This window comes from Mustela erminea, chromosome 11 (genome assembly GCF_009829155.1).
Source record: "Mustela erminea isolate mMusErm1 chromosome 11, mMusErm1.Pri, whole genome shotgun sequence".
Taxonomy (NCBI): domain Eukaryota; kingdom Metazoa; phylum Chordata; class Mammalia; order Carnivora; family Mustelidae; genus Mustela; species Mustela erminea.
This window is the reverse complement of record NC_045624.1, coordinates 5322053-5343741: the sequence shown is the minus strand read 5'-3', so window position 1 is coordinate 5343741 and position 21689 is coordinate 5322053. Positions and strand designations below refer to the sequence as shown.

At 44.6% G+C, this 21689-nt stretch overlaps 1 protein-coding gene across 8 annotated transcripts in view; it reads right to left on the bottom strand.

Moving 5' to 3' along the window:
* Positions 1-21689, bottom strand: part of PRKAG2 (protein kinase AMP-activated non-catalytic subunit gamma 2) — a 242260-nt gene that overhangs the window by 6676 nt on the left and 213895 nt on the right. For all 8 annotated transcript variants that reach the window (XM_032305085.1, XM_032305086.1, XM_032305088.1 and 5 more), the window contains 8 exons: positions 18020-18101; positions 16874-16932; positions 9907-9952; positions 8209-8263; positions 7088-7214; positions 3809-3974; positions 3421-3458; positions 2348-2494 (listed from right to left, as the gene is read on the bottom strand). In XM_032305085.1, the coding sequence (XP_032160976.1) occupies positions 2348-2494; positions 3421-3458; positions 3809-3974; positions 7088-7214; positions 8209-8263; positions 9907-9952; positions 16874-16932; positions 18020-18101 (720 nt within the window). The remainder of the gene's footprint in view (positions 1-2347; positions 2495-3420; positions 3459-3808; positions 3975-7087; positions 7215-8208; positions 8264-9906; positions 9953-16873; positions 16933-18019; positions 18102-21689) is intronic.

The window sequence follows — 21689 nt, the reverse complement described above, 5'->3', positions numbered from 1 at the left end:
GCACAGGAAGGAGATGGAAAGGGGAGGAAACTCTTTTTTTAGATTTGTCTCTGATACTGTGTTGGGGATGCTTTCAACATCTTCACTTGCTTTGGATTTAAAAAATAATCACTTTGTTCTCATGACTTTTAAAAGTTTCTCTAAGGGAGTCTGGCTGGCTCAGAAGTGTGTGCGACTCTTAATCTCAGGGTCCTGAGTTAGAGCCCCATTTGAGTGTAGAGATTACTTAAACTTCAAAAATTTCTCTAAAAAAAGCTTAGGGCCTTCAATAATCCTGTGATACAACGTGGTTACTTATAAATTAAAATAATGGCTTGTGCCTAGGATCAAAGAATGCTTTACAGTCTTTGCGAGACACATTTTATTGTTAACATTCAATAATGTTAATTAAATAACTCTCTTTTGAACTGCTGAAGGTCAAGGGGTGGCCATCTCACCCAGAGAATTAATTCTACCAGGCAGAAATGACCATCAAAAACATTATCTTGGGGACGCCTGGGTGGCTCAGTTGGTTGGACGACTGCCTTCGGCTCAGGTCATGATCCCGGAGTCCCGGGATCGAGTCCCGCATCGGGCTCCCAGCTCCATGGGGAGTCTGCTTCTCCCTCTGACCTTCTCCTCGCTCATGCTCTCTCTCACTGTCTCTCTCTCAAATAAATAAATAAAATCTTAAAAAAAACAAAAAACATTATCTTGTCATTTGTTGCTGAGTCTAAACCAGTGAATACTCCTGGGTGTCAGAAAGCTAGTGCGGTATTTATGTCCTATAAATACACCAAACCATTGCTGATACTGTATGCCCTTTCTCCAACAACTGTATGTAAGCTAAGATTGGCCTTAGTTCCAGTTAGGAGTCCTTGGGTGAAAGAATGATTTCAGTGGGGTAAAAAGTCAAGATGCGTAATGAGAAAAGTATTGAATTACATCTTTATTTTCCTCAGTGACCCATTTCCTATTACGAAGAAATATCTGTTGCTCGCCAGATGACCTGAGAGGAAAAGCCCATTACCTTTCTTCTTTTACCTGAGAGTAATACATGCTCGAACAAGAGAGCTCAGAGCGGAGGAGCACTGCGCTCTCCGTGCTCTCCGTGTTTACCGGATCTCCGCCACCCAGAAACAGCCAGTCAGTGCTGTGCTGTGGGGCCTTCTAGCCTCTCTTCTCCACATATATGTGCATATAAATGAATAGAATCAAAAGCCAGTAACTGGCTTTTTCTCTTAGCGATACATTACTATGTCTTTTTCATATCAACCCAATACTCTTCCAGGACAGTTTTCACTGTTATGAGGGATTCTCCCATGTGGATGTCCACTGTCCTTATAAATACTTAGGATCACTACCTATGATCTTCGAAAGGCGCATAATTCTAAGGACCTTATTAAAAGTTAAGATGTATTCCTAAGTCAATGAAAACTCTTTGGAAAACAAGAGTGATGGACAGGTGAGCACAGGGCAAGGTGGAAGTCTGCAGCACACAATGATAAAAACAGGGCTGTGTTTCTAATGGCTCCGGCAAGGTAGGTTGTGTTCTCGTGCGACCCTTACTTCAAATGTAATGTTAAGATTTGCCTGTTAGCCTGAAAAATTATTGGGGACTTTCCCTCTTGGACTGCATTCTCATAGTTATAATAAAAAGTACCAGAGCAGACATATCATTATAAATGAATTCTGCCGACTCAGAGATTGTTCCAGAAAGAACACTGCTGCTTCCTTCAGTCCTAGAGAGTGATACACAGGAGAACATTCCTATCCTTGTCTAATAAGAAAGGAAAGAAAGGATTTGGGGAGCGGGTATATGGAATTAGATGTGTCATTCGTTGCTCATCTTGAACTGAGTACGTCCAAAATCCTACGCGCCATCAAGCAGGAGGGCGTATGAGTGTGGAGGGGCAGGAAGTGACGTTACTGGACCGTCTACTACCATCCAAATTGGAAAGAGAAAATTTAAAAATTCGAAAGATAATTCTGATTTCTACTTCACTTTGTTGAAACTATATAATCACACATTTTTAACTTCAACTTCATAAATACTCTAATGGAACTCAAAGCTCTTGGGACATTGGTTTTCCTAATTATGTATTTTTTTAAACCATGAAAGTCTCTTACTGGTTTGATTCAATTATGATATCAGGACTTAACAATTCAATGAAGATTTCCAGATGACCTATGCGGCAGGCAACACGCGAGGTTCTGGAGAGGGAAAGCATGATATCTGCCTAACCCTGTCTGCTTCTCTGGCCGTTCCTGTGGTTCACGATCCCCGAGCCCCACGGCCCCCTGGCCAGTGAGTACTTGGGGCAGCAAAGCTGGGGCAGGGGTGGGGAGGGCGGCCCCGCTGACTCACCTCAGCCCGCACTATTCTGTCCACGATGGTCTCCAGGATTTCCAGCTTACTGCACTTCACGACTCCCTCGAAATACTGAGAGCGGTGCTGAAGGGCCTGGGTCACCGTGATATCTAGGTTATTGTAGGTTTTTTCAGCAGCAAGGTTCTGTAATGAAGTAACGATGAATTATATCCTTTCATTTCAATTCACATTTGTGACCACAGTCCGTGTCAAGTGACGTGATTTTCAGAAACATTCCTGTTCCGTTACCTGCAGCAACCTTGCGAAATAGTGACGGCGTTTCCTACAGAGGATCCCCCCCCCCCCACTGTGTAAGGCTCTAGAGCCTGAATGAACAAAGTCTTTGGAGACATGGACTGCCCTTTGTAAAGGGTGAGAAGTGCCCCAGGGCACCCACTAGGAGGGCGCTGAGGGCGTCAGGGGGATCAAGCAGTCCCTGGGGGAAGGGCAGGCCAGACAGGCCCGACAGACCCACGTGGTTTTAGCCTTAGACAGTCCTACGCAACCAAACTCCAACCGGCCTGTTTTTGGAAGTTTCAGCTCCCTTTCTTAAAAAAATACCCTAAAACCCTAAGGAAGTGCATTTAAAATGAATAGGGAAAAGAAAGCAGCCTGTGGGAAGATGTGGCACTACCTCTAATAGATTTATACCAGGGATTAAAAAACAGGACTTTAAATAATCTCCTGAATGCTTTTGCTGTCTTTTTGTTCCCACCAGCAAATAACGGGATGTATCTAGCAAGGGACCCACACGTTCCTGTGTACACGAAGCACTGGCCTCCTGGCAGAATGAATGATGGCTCGTGCATGGAAATAGGACCATTTAAAATATTCACACACGCTGTAGTGCCGGAGAAGCTATCCACGGACCGAAAAAATAATCTCTAAAATGCTAATATGTTATTCACTGCTAAGCCAGGGAGTGTCAGGTACAATGACTGTTGGTCTACGGAATCCTCCGATCCGCACAGCCACAAAAGCTATTAAATTAGGGAAAAATGCAAACAGATTAGTGAATAGGTTTTAAATGCATTCTAGATGACAGGTGTGACAAAACTAAAAATACTTACAATTACATCAAATTTGGAATAAATATCCACAACTTTTCCTAAAAATGAAAACAGATGTTAGAAAAATGTCTTAGAAACAAAAAGATGACATTTAAAATCCATCTTAACCAGGTACTTACTAGCAATTAAATATTGCTAAATAACAAACTTGTCTACTTTTAAATGAGCATGAAATCACATCTTAATGGAAAATGTGAAAATAAGCCAGTTGGAACTCTCATTAAGCTGAGTGCTCCTTGGTGCTGACTTGATCCGCCGTATCTAAATTTTTAGCTCCAAGCCCTGGCTGCCACCCACCGAATCTGATCCACTGACCATTTAACTGTCAGTTTGCCCCCAGGGGACAGAGCGTGGTCTTTCAGGCCCTGGTATGACCAAACCCACAGACCTGACTCATCTACCACAGGCAAGGCCGACACTCGTCTTTCTACAAAGACGTTCAAGGCTTTGATGATGGGAGTGTCGGGGTGGATGAAGGCGATGTTGTGGTAGGTCCCAATTCCAAGGGCATCCAGGTTCTGCTTCATGAAGGCAGGCTTTGGCATATCAGACATCTAAACAGGAAGATAGATACAGACGGTCTAGAGCCCAAACAGACCTTTTTAATGTTCACATGTCCACACTTGGACGAAAACTATGTATAACAAATTAAAGTTAGTGTTCTCTACCAATCTACCTGGCTCTCTGAATTACCATGAAGTATTACGTATAAGAATTGTAGTTTCTGTTCAGTCGGTTTCTATTCTAAGCTTACATTTAACTACTTAGTAAAATACTGCAGAAAACATAGATTGTAATGTTCCCTTTCCCCTCACTCACTGAAAACGTGGATGGAAGCGGGAACAAGAAGTCTCTTTGGAAATCAAGACCCACAGCCACCCGAGAATCCTTTATTCTGAGTTAGGTTCAATTCCTGGTCCCGCCATCAGCATTAAGTATTACGTATGAAGAACCCACACATTTGCAAACCCAGAGCGTCTGATGGGAGCATCTGAGCTGCAGCTCGGCTCGCCCTCACCCCGTCCCACCCCACATCCTGAACTCGCCCGCGGAGGACTCCGACTCGTGATTACTGGGAGCAAAGAACAAGCCAACTGAGCAGAATAAAAGAACCTTTAAAAGTTCACTTTTCTTTTCATGGGCTGTTTGAGAGGAGGAGGGAGAAGGCAGAAGAGAGAAGTCTAGGGTCATGTTGGACTAAAACAAAATAAGGTCTACGGTTTCAAAAATCCACCTTGTGTAAAGGGCACAGTTGATTCCGTCCTCCTGGTGTACCTTATAATTATCAGGAAAAGATGAACAATTAGAAGAAACAAAATGTTCAAGTCAAAGAGTTCATCAATATTCAAATCATGAGAATCCTAGAAATTTGGAGAAAAAAAAGAAAGACCTATTAGGTCATCTAGCCCATCTCGATGCAGGAAAACCCCTGTTCTATACTGTACACTTAGGCTAACGGTCACATGTCTCCAAGGGTAAGGCCACCTTTTCTCAGAAAATGATCTCAATTCAGTAAAAATCAGGGTCTGAAATTTATTTGAAATTCTGTATTTTAATCTGAAAACCTCTAGCTGAATATTCTAAGAGCATGACTTAATTACCATATTGGCCCAAATGCAAGGCAGCACTGGCGGAGGCAACCTCCTCTACTCTTCGTGCAAGACAGAACACCAAGGCCCGCCTCCAGCTGTGCCTCCTCATGTCCGCAGGAGTGTGGCTGTCAAAATGGGCTGGACTCGACCTCGTAACCTCTGGGAGACCTGGGGCGGCTTTAACCCTCCGAGCCGGGCGCCTCTGAGCCGAGGAGCTACCCCAGGGCCTGCCCACAGGGCTAGAGGAGGGAGGCCGCCGGCCCCGCGGGAACCTGCCAAGTCACTCCACAGCTGCACCACCTCTAAAATGGGGTTAATCAAAATACCTACCTGGGAGCGGAGACGAGGACTGGCTGTGTCTCGTGGCGTGCTTAGGACAGTAGCGGACGCGTCACACATACGTCAGAGTACACAGCTCGGGCGACTACCGCTACTGTACGAGGCTGACTCTCCGAGGGGCTAAAAGCCTGTAGGCCCTGAATACACGGCGCCAGCCTCGGTCCCCTTCGGCCTAGACGCTGAGGCGGCCGCCTGAGCAGCGGACGACACAGGTGACGTCTGTCCAGCCATCTCCGGACATCCCTAACTGTCCCCCCCATGGTCTCTCCACTCAACTGTGTGCCTTTCAGTAAACCTCCTACCTTCTTAGCATTTATGTAACCACCGAGAGTGTTGGTTTTATAGGTAAACTGCTAAAATGCAGGACTGGCTTGATGGACGGGGTATTTCTCCCAATTACTAACCTCCCCGACCCCCGACACGTGCTTCTGTCTGCAAAACTGAGGCCGAACTCCGGGAGGAAGGGCAGTGGCTGCTTGGCGTCACCCAGAATTCGAGTTTCCTTAATTGCAGCTGTGTGGATGGGGATGGGAAAGCTAATGTGATGTAGATTTTCAAAGTCTATTAAATTCTTTTGAAAAATGATTTCACGGGGCCCCTGGGCAGCTCAGTTGGTTAAGTATCTACCCTGGGATTCTGGCTCAGGTCCCGATCTCAAGGGTGTGAGATGGGGCCCTGCGTCGGGCTCTGGGCGCAGCACGGAGCCTGCTCAGGACTTTCTCCTTTCTCCCTCTATCTCTACAACAAGTAAACTCTTAAACAAAAAATGAATTCATGGGATCTCTTCTGAAATAGGAATGAGGCTTACTGGTCACAGCGGGCCAACTACTACTTTTTTAACATTTTTTTTTTTTTAAAGATTTGTTTGAGAGAGTGAGAGTGGAAGAGAGAGAGACGGAGGCAGAGGGAGAAGCAGACTCCCCGCTGAGCAGGGAGCCCGATGTAGGGCTCGATCCCAGGACTCTGAGATCATGGTCTGAGCCAAAGGCAGACACTTAACCGACAGAGCCACCCAGGCGCCCCTGACCAACTACTTTTAACCTCAAACTCAGTGCATATAATACAAAGGAAACAAATTCAAGCCCTCTTATAAGAACTCTGGTCCTTATGAGACTCTTTTAAAACTTTGGTCATGATATTGACCAAAGAGGTCAATATCATGGATGATTATGAAGACCTCTCACTCCAAATGCAGTTGAGAAAACCTACAGAAAACAAAGCCCGAATTTGGACCAACATGGTACTCTCGTGACGAAATTTTTATTTACTTGTGTTTTTCTATTGCAGCAATTTATAATAAGATAATCCTGGGGACAGTGTTTTTTGAATGTTTCCAAAACCATGATACCAATAAAGCATCACAAGGCAATTTGCTATAAATACCGGCTCAATTTATCTTACATAATAGCACTTTCTTAATTAGATGGGCTTGCAAATTACTTTACTGCCTCATATTTTAGGTGATAAAATATTCTAATTTAAATAGAGAATTCCAAGTGTTTTTATTATTTTGAAACTTGCCCCGAAAGGCGATTGCTTTTTAATTGGAATCAGCCTGAAGAACGTACAATTTAAACACGAGTAAGTTGAGAAACCGCTGCTGAGGAATGGAGACCTCCTAACAATCCCAACTCCAGAATTAACGTCATCTCCTGAGGTGACAGGAGCCAATTTACGTGAAGTAAACCAGGTAAAGCGGGTGCAGCCGCGTCTTGAGAAACACCAGGACTACTTACAAAGAGCTGGAGGAACTTGAGGATTCTCTTGTGGGTGAGAATATAAAGTGCGTTCCCACTGACGGGGTCGATAACCGGCAGTCTGTGGATTTTATTTTTGATCAACGAGTACACAGCGTCGAAGAGGCTGCGGGAAAAGCCGTCAAAGTTGTTAGGAGGCTTTAAAGGAGGTAAAACGCTCTGGACCTGCCCTGCTTTAGAAGCATTTTCAGTGTTTCTACATCACAGCCACAAAAGGCTGACCTGACTTGAAGCAGTTTTGGGAAAGTTCTAAACTGGGTATCTCAGCACATGTTCTGTCTTTGCGGTCTGTGTTGATCGTGGGTACAAGTGTGGGCTGCGGGGCTCGAGGAGAGCCGTTTCTAGTGCGTTTGCTGCTGCTGTGTGACAGATGGCGGAGAACCCGGGGACTGCGCACGGCCACCAGCAGCGACGGGGAGCTGTGGCCCCGTGCCCTGCACCAGAGCCGACTCGGTGCACCCCGCTTCTGGGCTGCCCTGGCCCCTCCTGGGGCTGCCAATCAGGAGACTGGACGTTTAGCTGTATGTTTAGGACTTGGAAATAAACTAATAAAAATCAGTATCTACTTTTTCTCTCTAGTGCCTAGAGGTAGAAGAGTATTTTCATGCGATGTGGAAATGTGTCCGAGCCGTCCCGGAAGGCCCGGGTCACGACATCTGTGCCAGAGCGCCTCGGAGGGACCGCGTGTTCTTCCAAGCACCCCCGGACCAGTGTCTAACGGAGGTGGCCCTGCAGCGTCAGGGCGCATGAGAGCCCCCGGGGGCAGCTGCTGTAGTGCACGTTCCTGGGCACGACCCTCCAGAGGCCATGGAGCAGGTCCGAGGCAGAGCCCAGGGACGAGCAGTTTTAACAAGCTCCCCAGACGGTTCATGTGGCAGGTGACCAGGATTTTAAAACTGCTTAGTTTGACCATCTTCCCGGCCCCTTATCAATCCTTTGAACAAACAATGGCTGATTCCTACTGTCTCTAGATTTATTAAATTGAGTATCTGAAATAAAGGAGGCTGTCCCCTATCTAGATTAAAAAAGAAAATCTATCAATTACGGAAACAAGAATCTGAATAAATGTTTTCAAAGGAGAAAAAACTTTACAGGTTTACCTTGCGTCTGGAGATATATTCACTAAAGGCTTAAATGTTTCTTGTAAATAAAGCTCTGTTTTTATAGAAAGAAAATATGCAATTAGTAACACATTTGGTATTTGCAATTATTATGTAAATTACTCTTCAGTTTATAGATAACAATTAGAAGGATTAAAAACCAAAATCAAATAAATCTAATGTACAGAACACTACTGTATAAATTATAGTTAGGACTACTTTAAACAACTTAGAAACCGTTTTAGGATGTTGCCATTGTGGAAAAATTAAATATTTAAAAACAGTATTACAATAAATGTTATAAGAAGAAAAGTCAAGCAATTGGATGTAGAAAGCAGAACCAGCAGAGGTCACTAGAATGCTACCAAATTATCACCCTCCAGAGACAAGCGCTCAAGAAATCCTTTAACTAATTTTTGTAGGTTTTAACAAACTTTGTTCTTTAACCATTAAGTTTTATTTTACCAAGCTAACGCTCAGAATCTGTATCTTGGGGGATCTTTGTAGTCTGTAGAAATTCTTTCTAAAGATCCACTGTAACTAATTTGTAGAATCTGTATCTTGGGGGATCTTTGTAGTCTGTAGAAATTCTTTCTAAAGATCCACTGTAACTAATTTGTCTTGCTGAGATTTCTCTACAGAAAGCATTCAAGAGTAACCTGACATTAACATTATTACCACCAAATACCACGTAATATCAAATTGCAAGTATACTTAAATCTTGGTCTAACATTACTTGTATAGTAGAATTTAAGAGGAAGTATCTCTCTTGGCGTTAAGGTACATATTCATAATAGGCAGTGCGTTAAGATTTCATGTTGACTGAGTTTGTTTGGTTTGACTTGATAAAGCCATTACAAATCAAATATCTTGTTCAATAAAACTTACAGGTCAGAGAGAGTTAGAAGAGCCCCTGGCCCTCAAGAGATTCCAATGGACCCTCAGATTTTGTAGCTGCTACTCACAAAGGTTACTTATCATTCCAAGCAGATTTTTCATTTTTAATTAACATTTTTCTGTCTATAGGTCCCTCCGTTTCTATCCAGGCTTTTTCTCTGGGACCCCCTATAAAGCCCCTCCTCAGTATTGGTCAGACCGCCTTCCTCAGTCATTCCCACTCATCCAATCCAGCAGGATGGGTCTAAGAACAATCACACAGTCATAGAATGAGAATTAAAAAACAGCTCCATTTCAAACAAGATATTGTGATTTTAAAGGGTTATTTTTTCATATGATTTACCAAAATCTTCCAGTTCAAGGTTCATTTGTTCTATGTTTCTTCATAATTTGTAGAGAAGTAATTATTAAATGTAAGAACAGATCTTTGCTTTTGTTAGTGGTAGGAGGCACTCCCCTGGTGCATTTTCTAGATAGAGATAAGTCTGCGGGCAAGGATGGCCACACTCAGAAGTGAGTGGTGACTCTGCTGGGGGCAGTGGCTGGGGCCTGAGTAAGCTCATTCGTCCTTGTGTCCCAGCCTTAGTATACAGACTCGCTGTAGGTTCTCCACAAATGTCCACTCAACAGAGTGGATCGTATTTATAATGGTATGGTTCACCACTGAGATTAAAACAGACATGTTTTAATGATGTAGTTCATTAAATAGAGAAGAAAGATCCATTAAGTTAAAACATATTTTACACACTAAGCAGAACATTTTTTCCTGATATTAAAAGATTATCACCCAATTGTGCTTACCCCTCCATGTTTCAATCTTATGTTCTTCTAATTCATAAATCTGTACCTGCAAATAAGAAAACTTCTTATTTATAAATATTAACATATATAAGACAAGAAAAGTTACTTCATAACCAATGCAGAGTCCCATAATTCAACAGGTGGAAACAATCAAGATAATTCAAAATATTAGATATACAACAAACATAAAATGCTCTGCATTTCTTTGAAGGTAAGTGCCTTCAAAATTTAAAACATAATAGGGGTGTCTGGCTGGCTCAGTCAAAGGAGCATGTGACTCAAGCTCAGGGTTGTGAGTCTGAGCCCCACAATGGGTGTAGAGATTACTTAAAAAATAAACTAGTTATAATATTTTCATTAATTTAACATGAAAATTTCTGATACACTTAAATTTTTAAACATATATGGACAGATACACCCATTCCTTTTTTTTTAAGGATACAGGAAATTTTTAGCAACTCTAGTTTAAAAAGGACAAATGGTAAATTGTGCTAAGGAGAGATCACAACCAACACCAGAAATACAAACAATTATAAGAGAATACGATGAACAATTCTATGCCAACAAATTAGAGAATCTGGAAGAAATGGATATATTCCTAGAAACATAAACTACCAAAACTGAAACAGGAAGAAAGAGAAAACCTGAAGAGACCCATAACCAGCAATGAAATTGAATCAGTAATCGAAAACCTTCCAACAAGTAAGAGTCCAGGGTCAGATGGCTTCCCAGGGGAATTCATTTAAAGAAGAATTAACACCTGTTCTTCTGAAACTGTTTCAAAAAACAGAAATGGAAGGGAACCTTCCAAACTCATTCTATGAGGCCAGCATTACCTTGATCCCAAAACCAAAGACCCCACTAAAAAGGAGAGTCACAGTCCAATATCCCTAATGAACACGGATGCAAAAATTCTTACCAAGATGCTAGCCAACAGGATCCAACAATACATTAAAAGGATTATTCACCACGACCAGGTGGGATTTATTCCTGAGCTGCAAGGTTGGTTCAACATCTGCAAATCGATCCACGTGACACACCACATTAATAAAGGAAGGATGAGAACCGTTGATCCTCTCACTAGAAGTCTCCACTAGAAGTCCTCGCCTCAGCAATCGGACAACAGAAAGAAATAAAAGGCATCTAAATTGGCAAAGAAGAAATCAAACTTTTACTCTTCTCAGATGATATGATGCTCTATGTAGAAAACCCAAAAGACTCGGACAAAAAACTGCTAGAACTGATAAAGGAATTCAGCAGAGTTGCAGGATATAAAATCAATGCACCGAAGTCAGCTGCATGTCTACACTAACAACGAAGCAGCAGCAAGAGAAATCAAGGAACTGATCCCATTTACAACTGCTCCAAAAACCAGAAGATGCCTGGGAAAACCTAACCAGAGAGGTAAAGGCTCTGTGTGAAAATCAGAATACTTAATGAAAGAAACTGAGGAAGACATATAGAAATGGAAAAACGTTCCATGCTCATGGACTGGAAGAAGAACTACTGTTAAAATGTCTGTGCCACCCGGAGCAGGCTACACATCCAGTGCAATCCCTGTCAGAGTACCGTCAGCATTTTTCACAGAGCTGGAACAAACAGCCCTAAAATTGTATGGAACCACAAAAGACCCCAAATAGCTAAAAGGAACACTGGGGGAAAAAAAAACAGGAAAAAAACCAAAAACTCACACACCAAAAACTCACCTAGAACTGGAGGCATCACAATTCCAGGCTTTAAGCTCTATTACAAAGCTGTCATCATCAAGACAGCATGGTTCTGGCACAAAGACAGACACATAGATCAGTGGAACAGAACGGAGAGCCCAGAAATGGACCCTCAACTCTACGGTCAACTAATCTTTGACAAAGGAGGAAAGAATACTCAACGGAAAAAAGTCTCTTCAACAAGTGATGGTCGGAAAATTGGACAGTCACACGCAGAAGAATGAAACTGGACCATTTCCTTACACTACACACAAAAATAAAATGGATGAAAGACCTTAATATGAGAGAGGAATCCATCAAAGTCAAAGAGGAGAACACAGGCAGCAACTTCTGTGACCTCGGCTGCAGCAACTTCTTGCTAGACACATCTCCAAAGAAAAGGGAAACAAAAGCGAGAATAAACTATTGGGACTTCAAGACCAAAAGCTCTTGCAAAGCAAAGGAAAACGGTCAACAAAACTAAAAGAAGCAGAAGAAGATATTTGCAAATGCCTTATCAGATAAAGGGCCAGTATCTAAAATCTATAAAGAACTTATCAAACTCAACACCCAGAAAACAAAATAATTTAGCCAAGAAATGGTCAGAAGACATACAAATGGCCAACAGACACATGAAAAAGTGCTCAATATCACTTGGCATCAGGGAAATGCAAGTAAAAAACAAAAATAAAAACCACCTCACACCAGTCAGAATGGCTAAAATTAACAAGTCAGGAAACGACAGAGGTTGGCGAGGATGCAGAGAAAGGGGAACCTTCTTACGCTGTTTGTGGGAATGCAAGCTGGTGCAGCCAGTCTGGAAAACAGCATGGAAGTTCCCCAAAAAGTTAAAAATAGAGCTACCCTACGACCCAGCAATTGCACTACTGGGTATTTACCCAAAGGATACGAACGTAGTGCTCCAAAGGGGCACATGCCCCCCAGTGTTATAGCAAAGATGTCCACAATAGCCAAACTGTGGAAGGAGCCGAGATGTCCATTGACAGACGAATGGATAAAGAAGATGTAGTATGTGTGTACACTCACACAGACACACACGGAATACATAAACACAGTGGAGTATTACTCAGCAATTAAAAAGAATTAAATCTTGCTGTTTGCAATGATGTGGATGGAATTAGAGGGTATTCTGCTAAGCAAAGTAAGTCCGAGAAAGACAAATACCATATGATTTTACTCACACAGAATTTCAGAAACAAAATAGATGAACACAGGGGACGGGAAGGAAGGATAAAAGAAGATAAAGACAGGGAGGCAAACCACCCTTAACTCTAGAACAAACTGAGGGCTGCTGGAGGGGAGGTGGTGGGGCAGGATGGGGTGACGGGCATGAAGCCTCGAGGGCACATGAGGGAACCAGCACGGGGTGTGATCTGCACCTGACGAGTCACTGACTTCTACCCCCGAACAGTAACACAATATATGTAAATGAAATTGAGCTTAGGGGATTAAAAAAAAAAAGTTCCATTTCCATTTTGTGGAAAATCAACCACAGAAAATTTTATAAAGACCCTACAAAATCTTTCAAGGGTAAGCTCACCATCTCAGTGAAAATTCCATGGGAATAAGGTTTGAAAGTAGGACTGGCGATCACCCAGGGAAGAACAAGCACACATAAGATCACAGCACTGAAGCCAGGAAGACGAACGCAGGGGCGGAGACCTGTGGGACCGTGTCCAGTGGCCTATACACACGCGACTGAAGTCCTGGGAGGAAGGATGAGACAGAAAAAATACCTAAAGAAACAGCAATCACAAACTTCCCAAATTAGGTGAAAAACCAACCTAGAGGATCATGGGAATGCAGCCTAGCTGGGGCAGGAGCCACACAAGGAAAAGTGGACACAGGCGCGGGGCCGCCGGTGCTGACACCAGAGGGACGAGACAGCTTGGAACCAGAAGGAAACGTGGACTCCCCAGAGGACAGCAGGTAAACGTTTCTGCTGACTTCTGACCCCAAGCCCTGGGAGGCCAAAAGACCATGAAATGACATCTTCAATGCGTTAAAAACAACAACTGTCAATTCCACTTCTGTAAAACGGGAAATGTTCTCTGAGCACAAGGATGACCTCAGGACACTGTGACACGAACCACAGTGGCGTGTCACAACAGAACCGACGGCGTAATGGGGACGGGGGTGCACACAGGCTGACGGCGCCTTGGCACAGAAACTATAGATGCTGCATCCTTTTCCTCTGCATTTTGTTGAAACCAAAAATAAGGGCAGATTAAATGGCGCTATATTATGTAGATAATAGATTGCGTTCAGTGACCGCAAGCGCTGGAATTCACAGCACACGTGCAATGGCAGGGTCCCGTGAGCCACGGCGGGGGGACGGGGCCGCACTAGTTCCCGGCTGCAGACAACTAGAAAGTGGGAAAAACGTGTGCAGGAACGGTTCTCGGACACTGGGCTATTGGCACCCCTGGGAGAAGGCCTGCAAACACAGCGAGCCCCATGCTCACAGCTCTCTCTAGATGTGACCCGGCCAGGGCGCCACACTCCCGCTGAGTTAGGGAGACAGAAACCAAAGTCTGGGGCAGACGGGGCCAGGGGGAATCTGCGGCCAGAAACCCAAACGGGAGGAGCTGTCCAGGACAAGAAGAGAAGGCGGAGCTGGGATCTCCTAGAGTTGTTTTTGTTTTGTTTTTTAAGATCTTATTTATTTATTTGACAGAAATTAAGAGAGCATAAGCAAAGGGAGTGGCAGGCAGAGGGAGAAGGTGAAGCAGACTCCCTGCTGAGCAGAGAGCCTGATGTGGGGCTCGATCCCAGGACTCCGGGATCATGACCTGAGCCGAAGGCAGATGCTAAACCGACTGAGCCACCGAGGTGTCCCCTCCTAGAGTTTCTGACTGGAAACGAAGCGGGGCGTACCCACGGTGAAAGCACACCAGGCCAGGCCAAGACCCACCATGGAAGCTACTGCGTCCTGTGGAATGGAAGGTCCTCGCTAAACCACCAGGGAATTCCAGGGAGCTCCCAGAAGTAACGGGACAGAACCAGTCAAAGACGAACACTCTGACGAAGCTTAAACTCGCCCCACATAGAAGCGTTTGGAAAGAGGAGCATCATCATCATGGGGGAAATGCGAATCGGAACCATAGTGGGATGCACCGCACACCTGTCAGAAGAGCTGGCGCCGAAAAGACAAGAGACAGTAAGTGCTGGCGAGGATGTGCAGCAAAGGGGACCCTTGTGGACCGTCGTGAGAAGGCAAGCTGGTGTCTGCACCATGGAAACCAGTATGGACTTTCCTCAGAACATGAAAACTAGAGCTACCATAGGAGCCAGTAATTTCACTGTGTGTGTGTGTGTTTTTTTTCTTAAGATTTTATTTATCTGAGAGAGAGAGATAGCATGAACACGAGAGGTGGGAGGGCCAGAGGGAGAAGACTCCCCACCGAGCGGGGAGCCCAATGTAGGACTCGATCCTGGGACTCCAGGATCATGACCTGAGTCGAAGGCAGTTGCTTAACCAACTGAGTCACCCAGGCATCCACTCTGGGTATTTTCCTGGGAAAAAAGCCCTGCAAATACTAATTTGAAAAGATATATGTACCCCTATGCTCGCTGCAGCAGGGCTCACAATAGCCAAGATAAGGAAGCAGCCCAAGTGTCCACTGATAGATAATGAATGTACACACACACGCGCGTGAGTATCAGTCATAAAATGGAATGGAATCCTGCCATTTAAATGTGGCAACGTGGAGGGACCTAGAGGGAATCAGACAAAGACAAATACTATATGGTTTCACTTCATACAGAATCTAAAAAGCAAACGAGTAACAAATATACTCATAGGTACAGAGAACAAACTGGTGCTCACCAGAGGGTCAGGGAGTGAGGAGAGAAGAGAATCAGTAAGAGGACCGAGAGGTCCAGACTCCTAGTTACAGAATAAACAAGTCACGGGGATATAGTCAATGAAACTAACTAGCTTTGTAAGGGGACAGAAGGGAACTAGACCGACTGTGCTCATCAGTTCGTAATGTACGTAAACACGGATTCACTGTGTTGCACACCTGAAACTACTATAATACTGTATGTCAATTATAAATAAAAAAACTTTGGGCTGCATATTTAGACAACTGCTTTTATAGAAATTTTGATTTAATTAGCTACTGCTAAGAGTTTTATTTTTTTAAAGACTTGTTTTAGAGAGAGCGAGCGTGTTTGCCAGGGTGAGGGTCCCAAGCAGGCTCCCCAGGGAACGCAGAGCCCCACGTGGGTGGAACCCCACAACCCTGAGATCATGGCACTTAACTGTCTGAGCCACCCAGGCACCCCTTGCTGAGATCTTTAACACAGGTTTAGCTGTATTTTATCAAAATATATTCAGTTAATAGTCATGTGTGATTTTGCTAGTTCAAAAGCAGACATATGACCCTTATAAAGAAAACCAGTATTTACCTGCGTGGGTGGTATTTAAGAAATCAGATTCCTCATGTGAAATAATTATGGGATACTTACAAAATCATTGGTTCAAGTTAATTCTGAGAGTATCTCTTACGTTTTTACTTTCCTCATTTTACATAGGAAATTAGTTATTGGGCAATATTAGCTATTACATATAAAACGAGTATTAGATTGTCTTTTACCTTTCAGATACCCAAAAGAGCATAAAAGAAAAAAATTATGCAGTTTTGTCCTTACCTACCCTTGTCAAAAACACTCCCCCCTCCCCCCACAAAAACCAAAACCAAAACCCAAACAAGCTGGTAGAATCACAAAAATCACAGTGTTCGATAAAAGGCCTTATGTGGTTCTCAAACTATGCTCTTAGCAAACAGCTGGACAAGGAACCGGGGATCAGGGAGTTCTCCCACTAAAATTAGCCAGCGGCAGTCTTTTCATAATTGGCAGAAAAATATCAAAACTGAATTTCTCTAATTTTAAGTTTTACTTCTTTAAAACCACAGAGTACATACAGTTCTTGTGAAACAGTTTAGGGGGTAACTGCATGAGGCCGCAGTCCCACGGACAGGCCTGGGAAGATAAGCTCTGGGGCCCCAGAGCGGTGTGGGGCGGGCTCGCCTTTGTCTGCGGGTCCAGCAGTCGCAACACCACGACACGCCCACAGGGCATCAAAGATCATAAATTCAGTGACTGATGTACGCTGATGTGCCCTGCGTGGTATATATTACATATTTGTACAAATCAACTCCCAGCACCCCCCACCCCCCAATACACAGAAATATACCGCTCCAATGACCCATGTAAGGATTTCTGGCACTTACCATGGGTGACTTATAGTATCTATGTAGTATATTTATGAAATCTGTAATTGTTAGCATTCCTGGAACAAAGAATGATATGTTAAATATAAAACGATGAAAAATTTCATAGGATAAGCAAGCCTGGAATCTTTCCTAGAAAAGCTCCTAAAACACACTTTAAACATACCAAGCACAGTTTAATATATTCTATTATTTAGGACTCTTAGTCTGTTAATTATCTACAACAAATGGAGATAAATTTAGCTGAAATCAAACCTGACCGTAAGTACAACAGACTCAGCCATGGTATTTGGCAATTCAGTGGTGGGGAACTGATCAATACAAAACCTCACAGGAGACTTGCAGTGACATGTAAATATTTTAAAATACTTTAAGGTAAGGTAAGATAAGGTAAGGTATTCCAAAAGCTTTAGACACAGGACACTTCCAGGGCATGTGGATTGTTTCCTGAGAAGCATTCTCCAAATGATGGTTCTTTAAGTACTGATTTAGTGCCCAGTTATTAAGTGCCTACTGTGTGCCAGATGCCAAGACTACAAAGATGAAGAAGACAAGAAACTTTTCTTTGAGGGGATTGTCCCCTAGTGTGGGAGGCAGACACACTGATGATATTAAACCAGACGCACACTAGCAGAGATGACATCTGCTGTCTACCATGACCTGCACGGTGGGAAATTCTCCAGCTCAGACACCGAGTTATAGGACATTTCCGATAGGATAGCAATGATTTAGCACAAGCATCGATCCTGTCTCCGTCACTTCATTCGCCCGGTCCACAAGGGGTCAGCCACAGGAGCGGGGACTGCCCACTGTCACGTACACATGTGCAAAGGCGGCCCAGGTCAGGAGTCTGAGCACAGCGTCCCCTGTTCCCTGGCTTCAGAGGAATTGGCAAAGGCACAGAAGCTCCTTCGGGGAGGCAGGGAGGTAATGAATCAAAAGAAACTGGATAAATAAATAAATATGGCAAAGAGACTCAGTGGGAGCACGTAGGTGTTTTGAATTTGCTAGTGGCCCCACCTTCCCTGGACATAAAAGCCCAGAGTCCTTCAGCTTGGCAGAGTTTTCGAGACTGACTTTCAGACCAGCATCTATTAGGATACCTTGGGCTCTCTGCTCTTAGGCTCCCAGGCCCACACTGCTTACCTACAAAACTTTGTTTCTTACTCTCCCACAGTGGCGCTGCTCGAACACCATTGGCTACTAAGGCAAAGAAGGCCTTTTTCACCTAAAGACAAACAAGAGAAACAAAAACATACTTTAAAGTCCAAACACCAGGGTGGAAATACCTTCAACCCTAATATCCAGCCAGATTTTACTGGTTATCTTCAACGTTAGTTTTGTAAGTTTGAGAGGCTAAAAAGAGTTGAATTTATCCACACTGGCAAAAATGCTTTTGTATTCTACTTAAAGACTGGAGATTTTTTGCAATGGAAACAATGTAATTCACTTCAAAAAATTTTTTCATTGTATCTAAAAACTTTGTACACACAGAGACTTTATACAATTAAAACTGTATAAAAGAATTCAGCTTCAGTTTAATTTCTCCTATATGTGGCTATTAGTTCATTTTGAAATGAAGTTATACCAAATGACCTGAAATGAAAATCTGTTTCTCATACATTCAGTGACAGAGCACACAAGCATTCTTTCTCACTTCCCGGAGGCTGAGAAGACACATGAGGGAGAGTATATCCTTGCACTCTCACATCGTCTAGAGACAACCATCCCGCGTGCGCCTGGCCCTGTTTCAGGTGCGCACAGATGGTGTCCCCGGGACCCCGCGGCACAGCCCGTCTGGGGACTGCACCAGGCACAGCAGGCACCGGGGTTGGGGGCGTGTGTATGTGTGAGCAGCCGAAACTCAGTGCTGAAGATGACCCTCCACACGCCCAGAACAAATACACGCAGGGAAGTGGTTCCCCTTTATTAAGAACCACAGAGACATCCCAGGATCCTGGGATCGAGCCCCACATCAGGCTCTCTGCTCAGTGGGGAGCCTGCTTCCTCCTCTCTCTGCCCACCTCTCTGCCTACTTGTGATCTCTGTCAAAAAAAAAAAAAAAAAAAAACTTAAAAAAAAATCTTTATTAAAAAAACAAAACCCAAAACTCCACAGAGATGAAGAACAAAGCAAGTTGGAAGTGTCGCCCGGAGCCGCCAGGGCCGACGCCATTCGGTCACAGCAGCTACCTCAAGCGCTGCCATGAAACCAGGTGGGACCATAAACCAGTAGAAAAATGCCCGAGCCACAGTGTACGTGTATGGGGAATCCTAAACATTCGTGCTGTTTGCACACTCGTTCTCTCTGTTGGATTATGTAGTCAACTGAGGATTAGGAGCAGGAGTCAAAGATGGTCAGTGTGGCATTACTTCTAATATTCAAACTGGAAAAGTATCTTCCCCCAACAAAAGAAAATGTATTAAATACTGGATTGCCAGTGGGGAAAAAATATCAAATGGTAGAATTAGAAAGACCATGCTGAAGTAAAACATTATAAAGAAGGTTTATGGCAGTGAAAACACAGACTCGAAAATTGTACATTATAATTATGTAAAATATGTGTTTAAATGAAAAACATCAAAGAGAAATAAGCAAAAAATTAAGTGATATTAAGGAGCTGGGACAGTGACAGTGTGTTTCTTTGAAAAAATGTCAATGTGGCCTTTTCTACGGAAGCAGGTTCTTCTCTCTCCCACTGTATGCCAGACCCCAGCGAACTTCATAACGGAAAGAAGTTAGAGAATGACAGGAGCCCAGGGCTTCCCCTCAGGCTCAGGCTCCCAACCACTTCAGCAGCGGTTTATACTCTGTTATGACACACTTTGCCTCTGCTTGGCAGGAGTTACACAGGAGCTCGGTTCCCCTACGTGAGTCCAGGTGGGCGAGGAAATCTCATTAATTGTTACACATGGCCTAGCCCAGCCCAGCACTGTGTCCTGCGAAGTACAAGCCCATGGGGACCCCGCCTGTCTACTGAATGAACGGCCCAGGACCGGGAAGAGGTGTAGGGCCACTCACCCCTCTGGGCCCAATCATGGGTGACGTGAGAGAGAAATAGCAACTCCACGGCATCCAGAAACGGGTCAAATACTCTTTGAGCCACAGCGTGTATCGAGAATCCTGAAAACAGTCGTGCTCGTGTAACTAACTGGCACCCAGGGATGGCGGGCCGATTTGTCAGGTTTGCTGTCTTTACCTGGGTGGTGCTCTGGGAACCCCTGACTGTGGTCCCAGAAAATATTATAAAAGAATATGTGGAGAAGTCACAGAAAAACATATTTTAGGACACATTAAATATGAGCTGAGCTTGTTTTTCTAAGCTGGCCGGAGCAGCAAGGGACGGGGGTGGGGGGACCTTGTAACTGCAGATTACCTACTGTCTTCTCCCAAAAAATGGATTTAGTGGAGAAAACCAATTTTGAAATAGTTTATCAAGGGGCGCCTGGGTGGCTCAGTGGGTTAAGCCGCTGCCTTCGGCTCAGGTCATGATCTCAGAGTCCTGGGATCGAGTCCCGCATCGGGCTCTCTGCTCAGCGGAGAGCCTGCTTCCCTCTCTCTCTCTCTCTGACTGCCTCTCTGTCTACTTGTGATTTCTCTCTGTCAAATTAATCTTTAAAAAAAAAAAAAAGAAATAGTTTATCAAGATCAACATGACACCCTAAGTGAGCGCAGCTGTTGAAAACCCATCCCAGAGGGCTGCGGGTCTGCCCCCGATGACGTGACTGCAGACGCCCGACAAAACCTGCAGGTCACTGAGAGCCTGGCGGACGCCGCGCGAGAAGGTTCGAGAAGCTGCTGTTCCCCAGAGAAAAGCAGCACGTGACTCGATTGCCACAGTCATTTCGGAACTTTTCTGTGGGGATTTTCAAGATTGTTTCAAAAAGATGAATCTCAACAGAAAGTTGGAGTCTATCAAAAGGAATCAAATCCACCCCAGGCAGGTTAAAGCGACAAAATCACAGCTAAGCACACGTCGCAGACAAGATGCTAAGAGTCCAAAGCCAAGAGAAAATCGGCGAGCGAGAAAAGACACACGTTCGTGTTCAAAGCAGCAACAGTCCACCGACAGCGCAGCAGGCGTCCGTTTCAACTGTCCAGCGCGATGACGGTTCTTCGGAAACGCGCAGAACACCGTGCTTCCCTGGGCTCCCGTCCCTACGAGTCTGCACCCGAAGAGCTCTATTGGCTGTGAAGCGAGTATTTGAGTCTAATGGCCGATGCAGACAGACCAAAGAAGGACACATGGCAGGTCCGCCTGGGGGACACCTAGGCTGTGACAAGGACACCAGACGCTGACACAGCGCTGCAGCCGGGCAGGGTGGACGGTGGGAAAACCCCCGCCGAGGCAGCAGTCCGAGGAGCAGGAGAATGGCGAGAACTTAACGTGAAAAAGCACCGTCGTGGCCGCAAGAGAAGGCAAAGCAGCAAACACTAAAGGAAAACCCTTGGAAGTCAAATACCACCCGCGTCCTTGCGAGGGGAGAATCACTGGACCCTAGAAGCTTCTGTGCGCTCAGGTCCTTGGCCCTCCCCGCGCCTCGGCGCTGTGAGTTACAGAATGGGACAACAGGTAATGTTGTCACAGGGGACCGTGCGGGCTGAGCGGGCCTGATGGCAAGATGCGCGCCGGGGTTGGCACAGAGAGCCCAAAGGAGTCAACGCTTTCATTTCCCAGCGCAGACAGACCCAGCCAGAAGCACACAGAGATGGACTGTTTTATTCTCACCCACATGCAACGCTGACACGTCCATACCTCACGGAGGGAGGCACAGTTCCGCCCTCCCAAGACCCAAGACGACACTGGGGAGTGGGT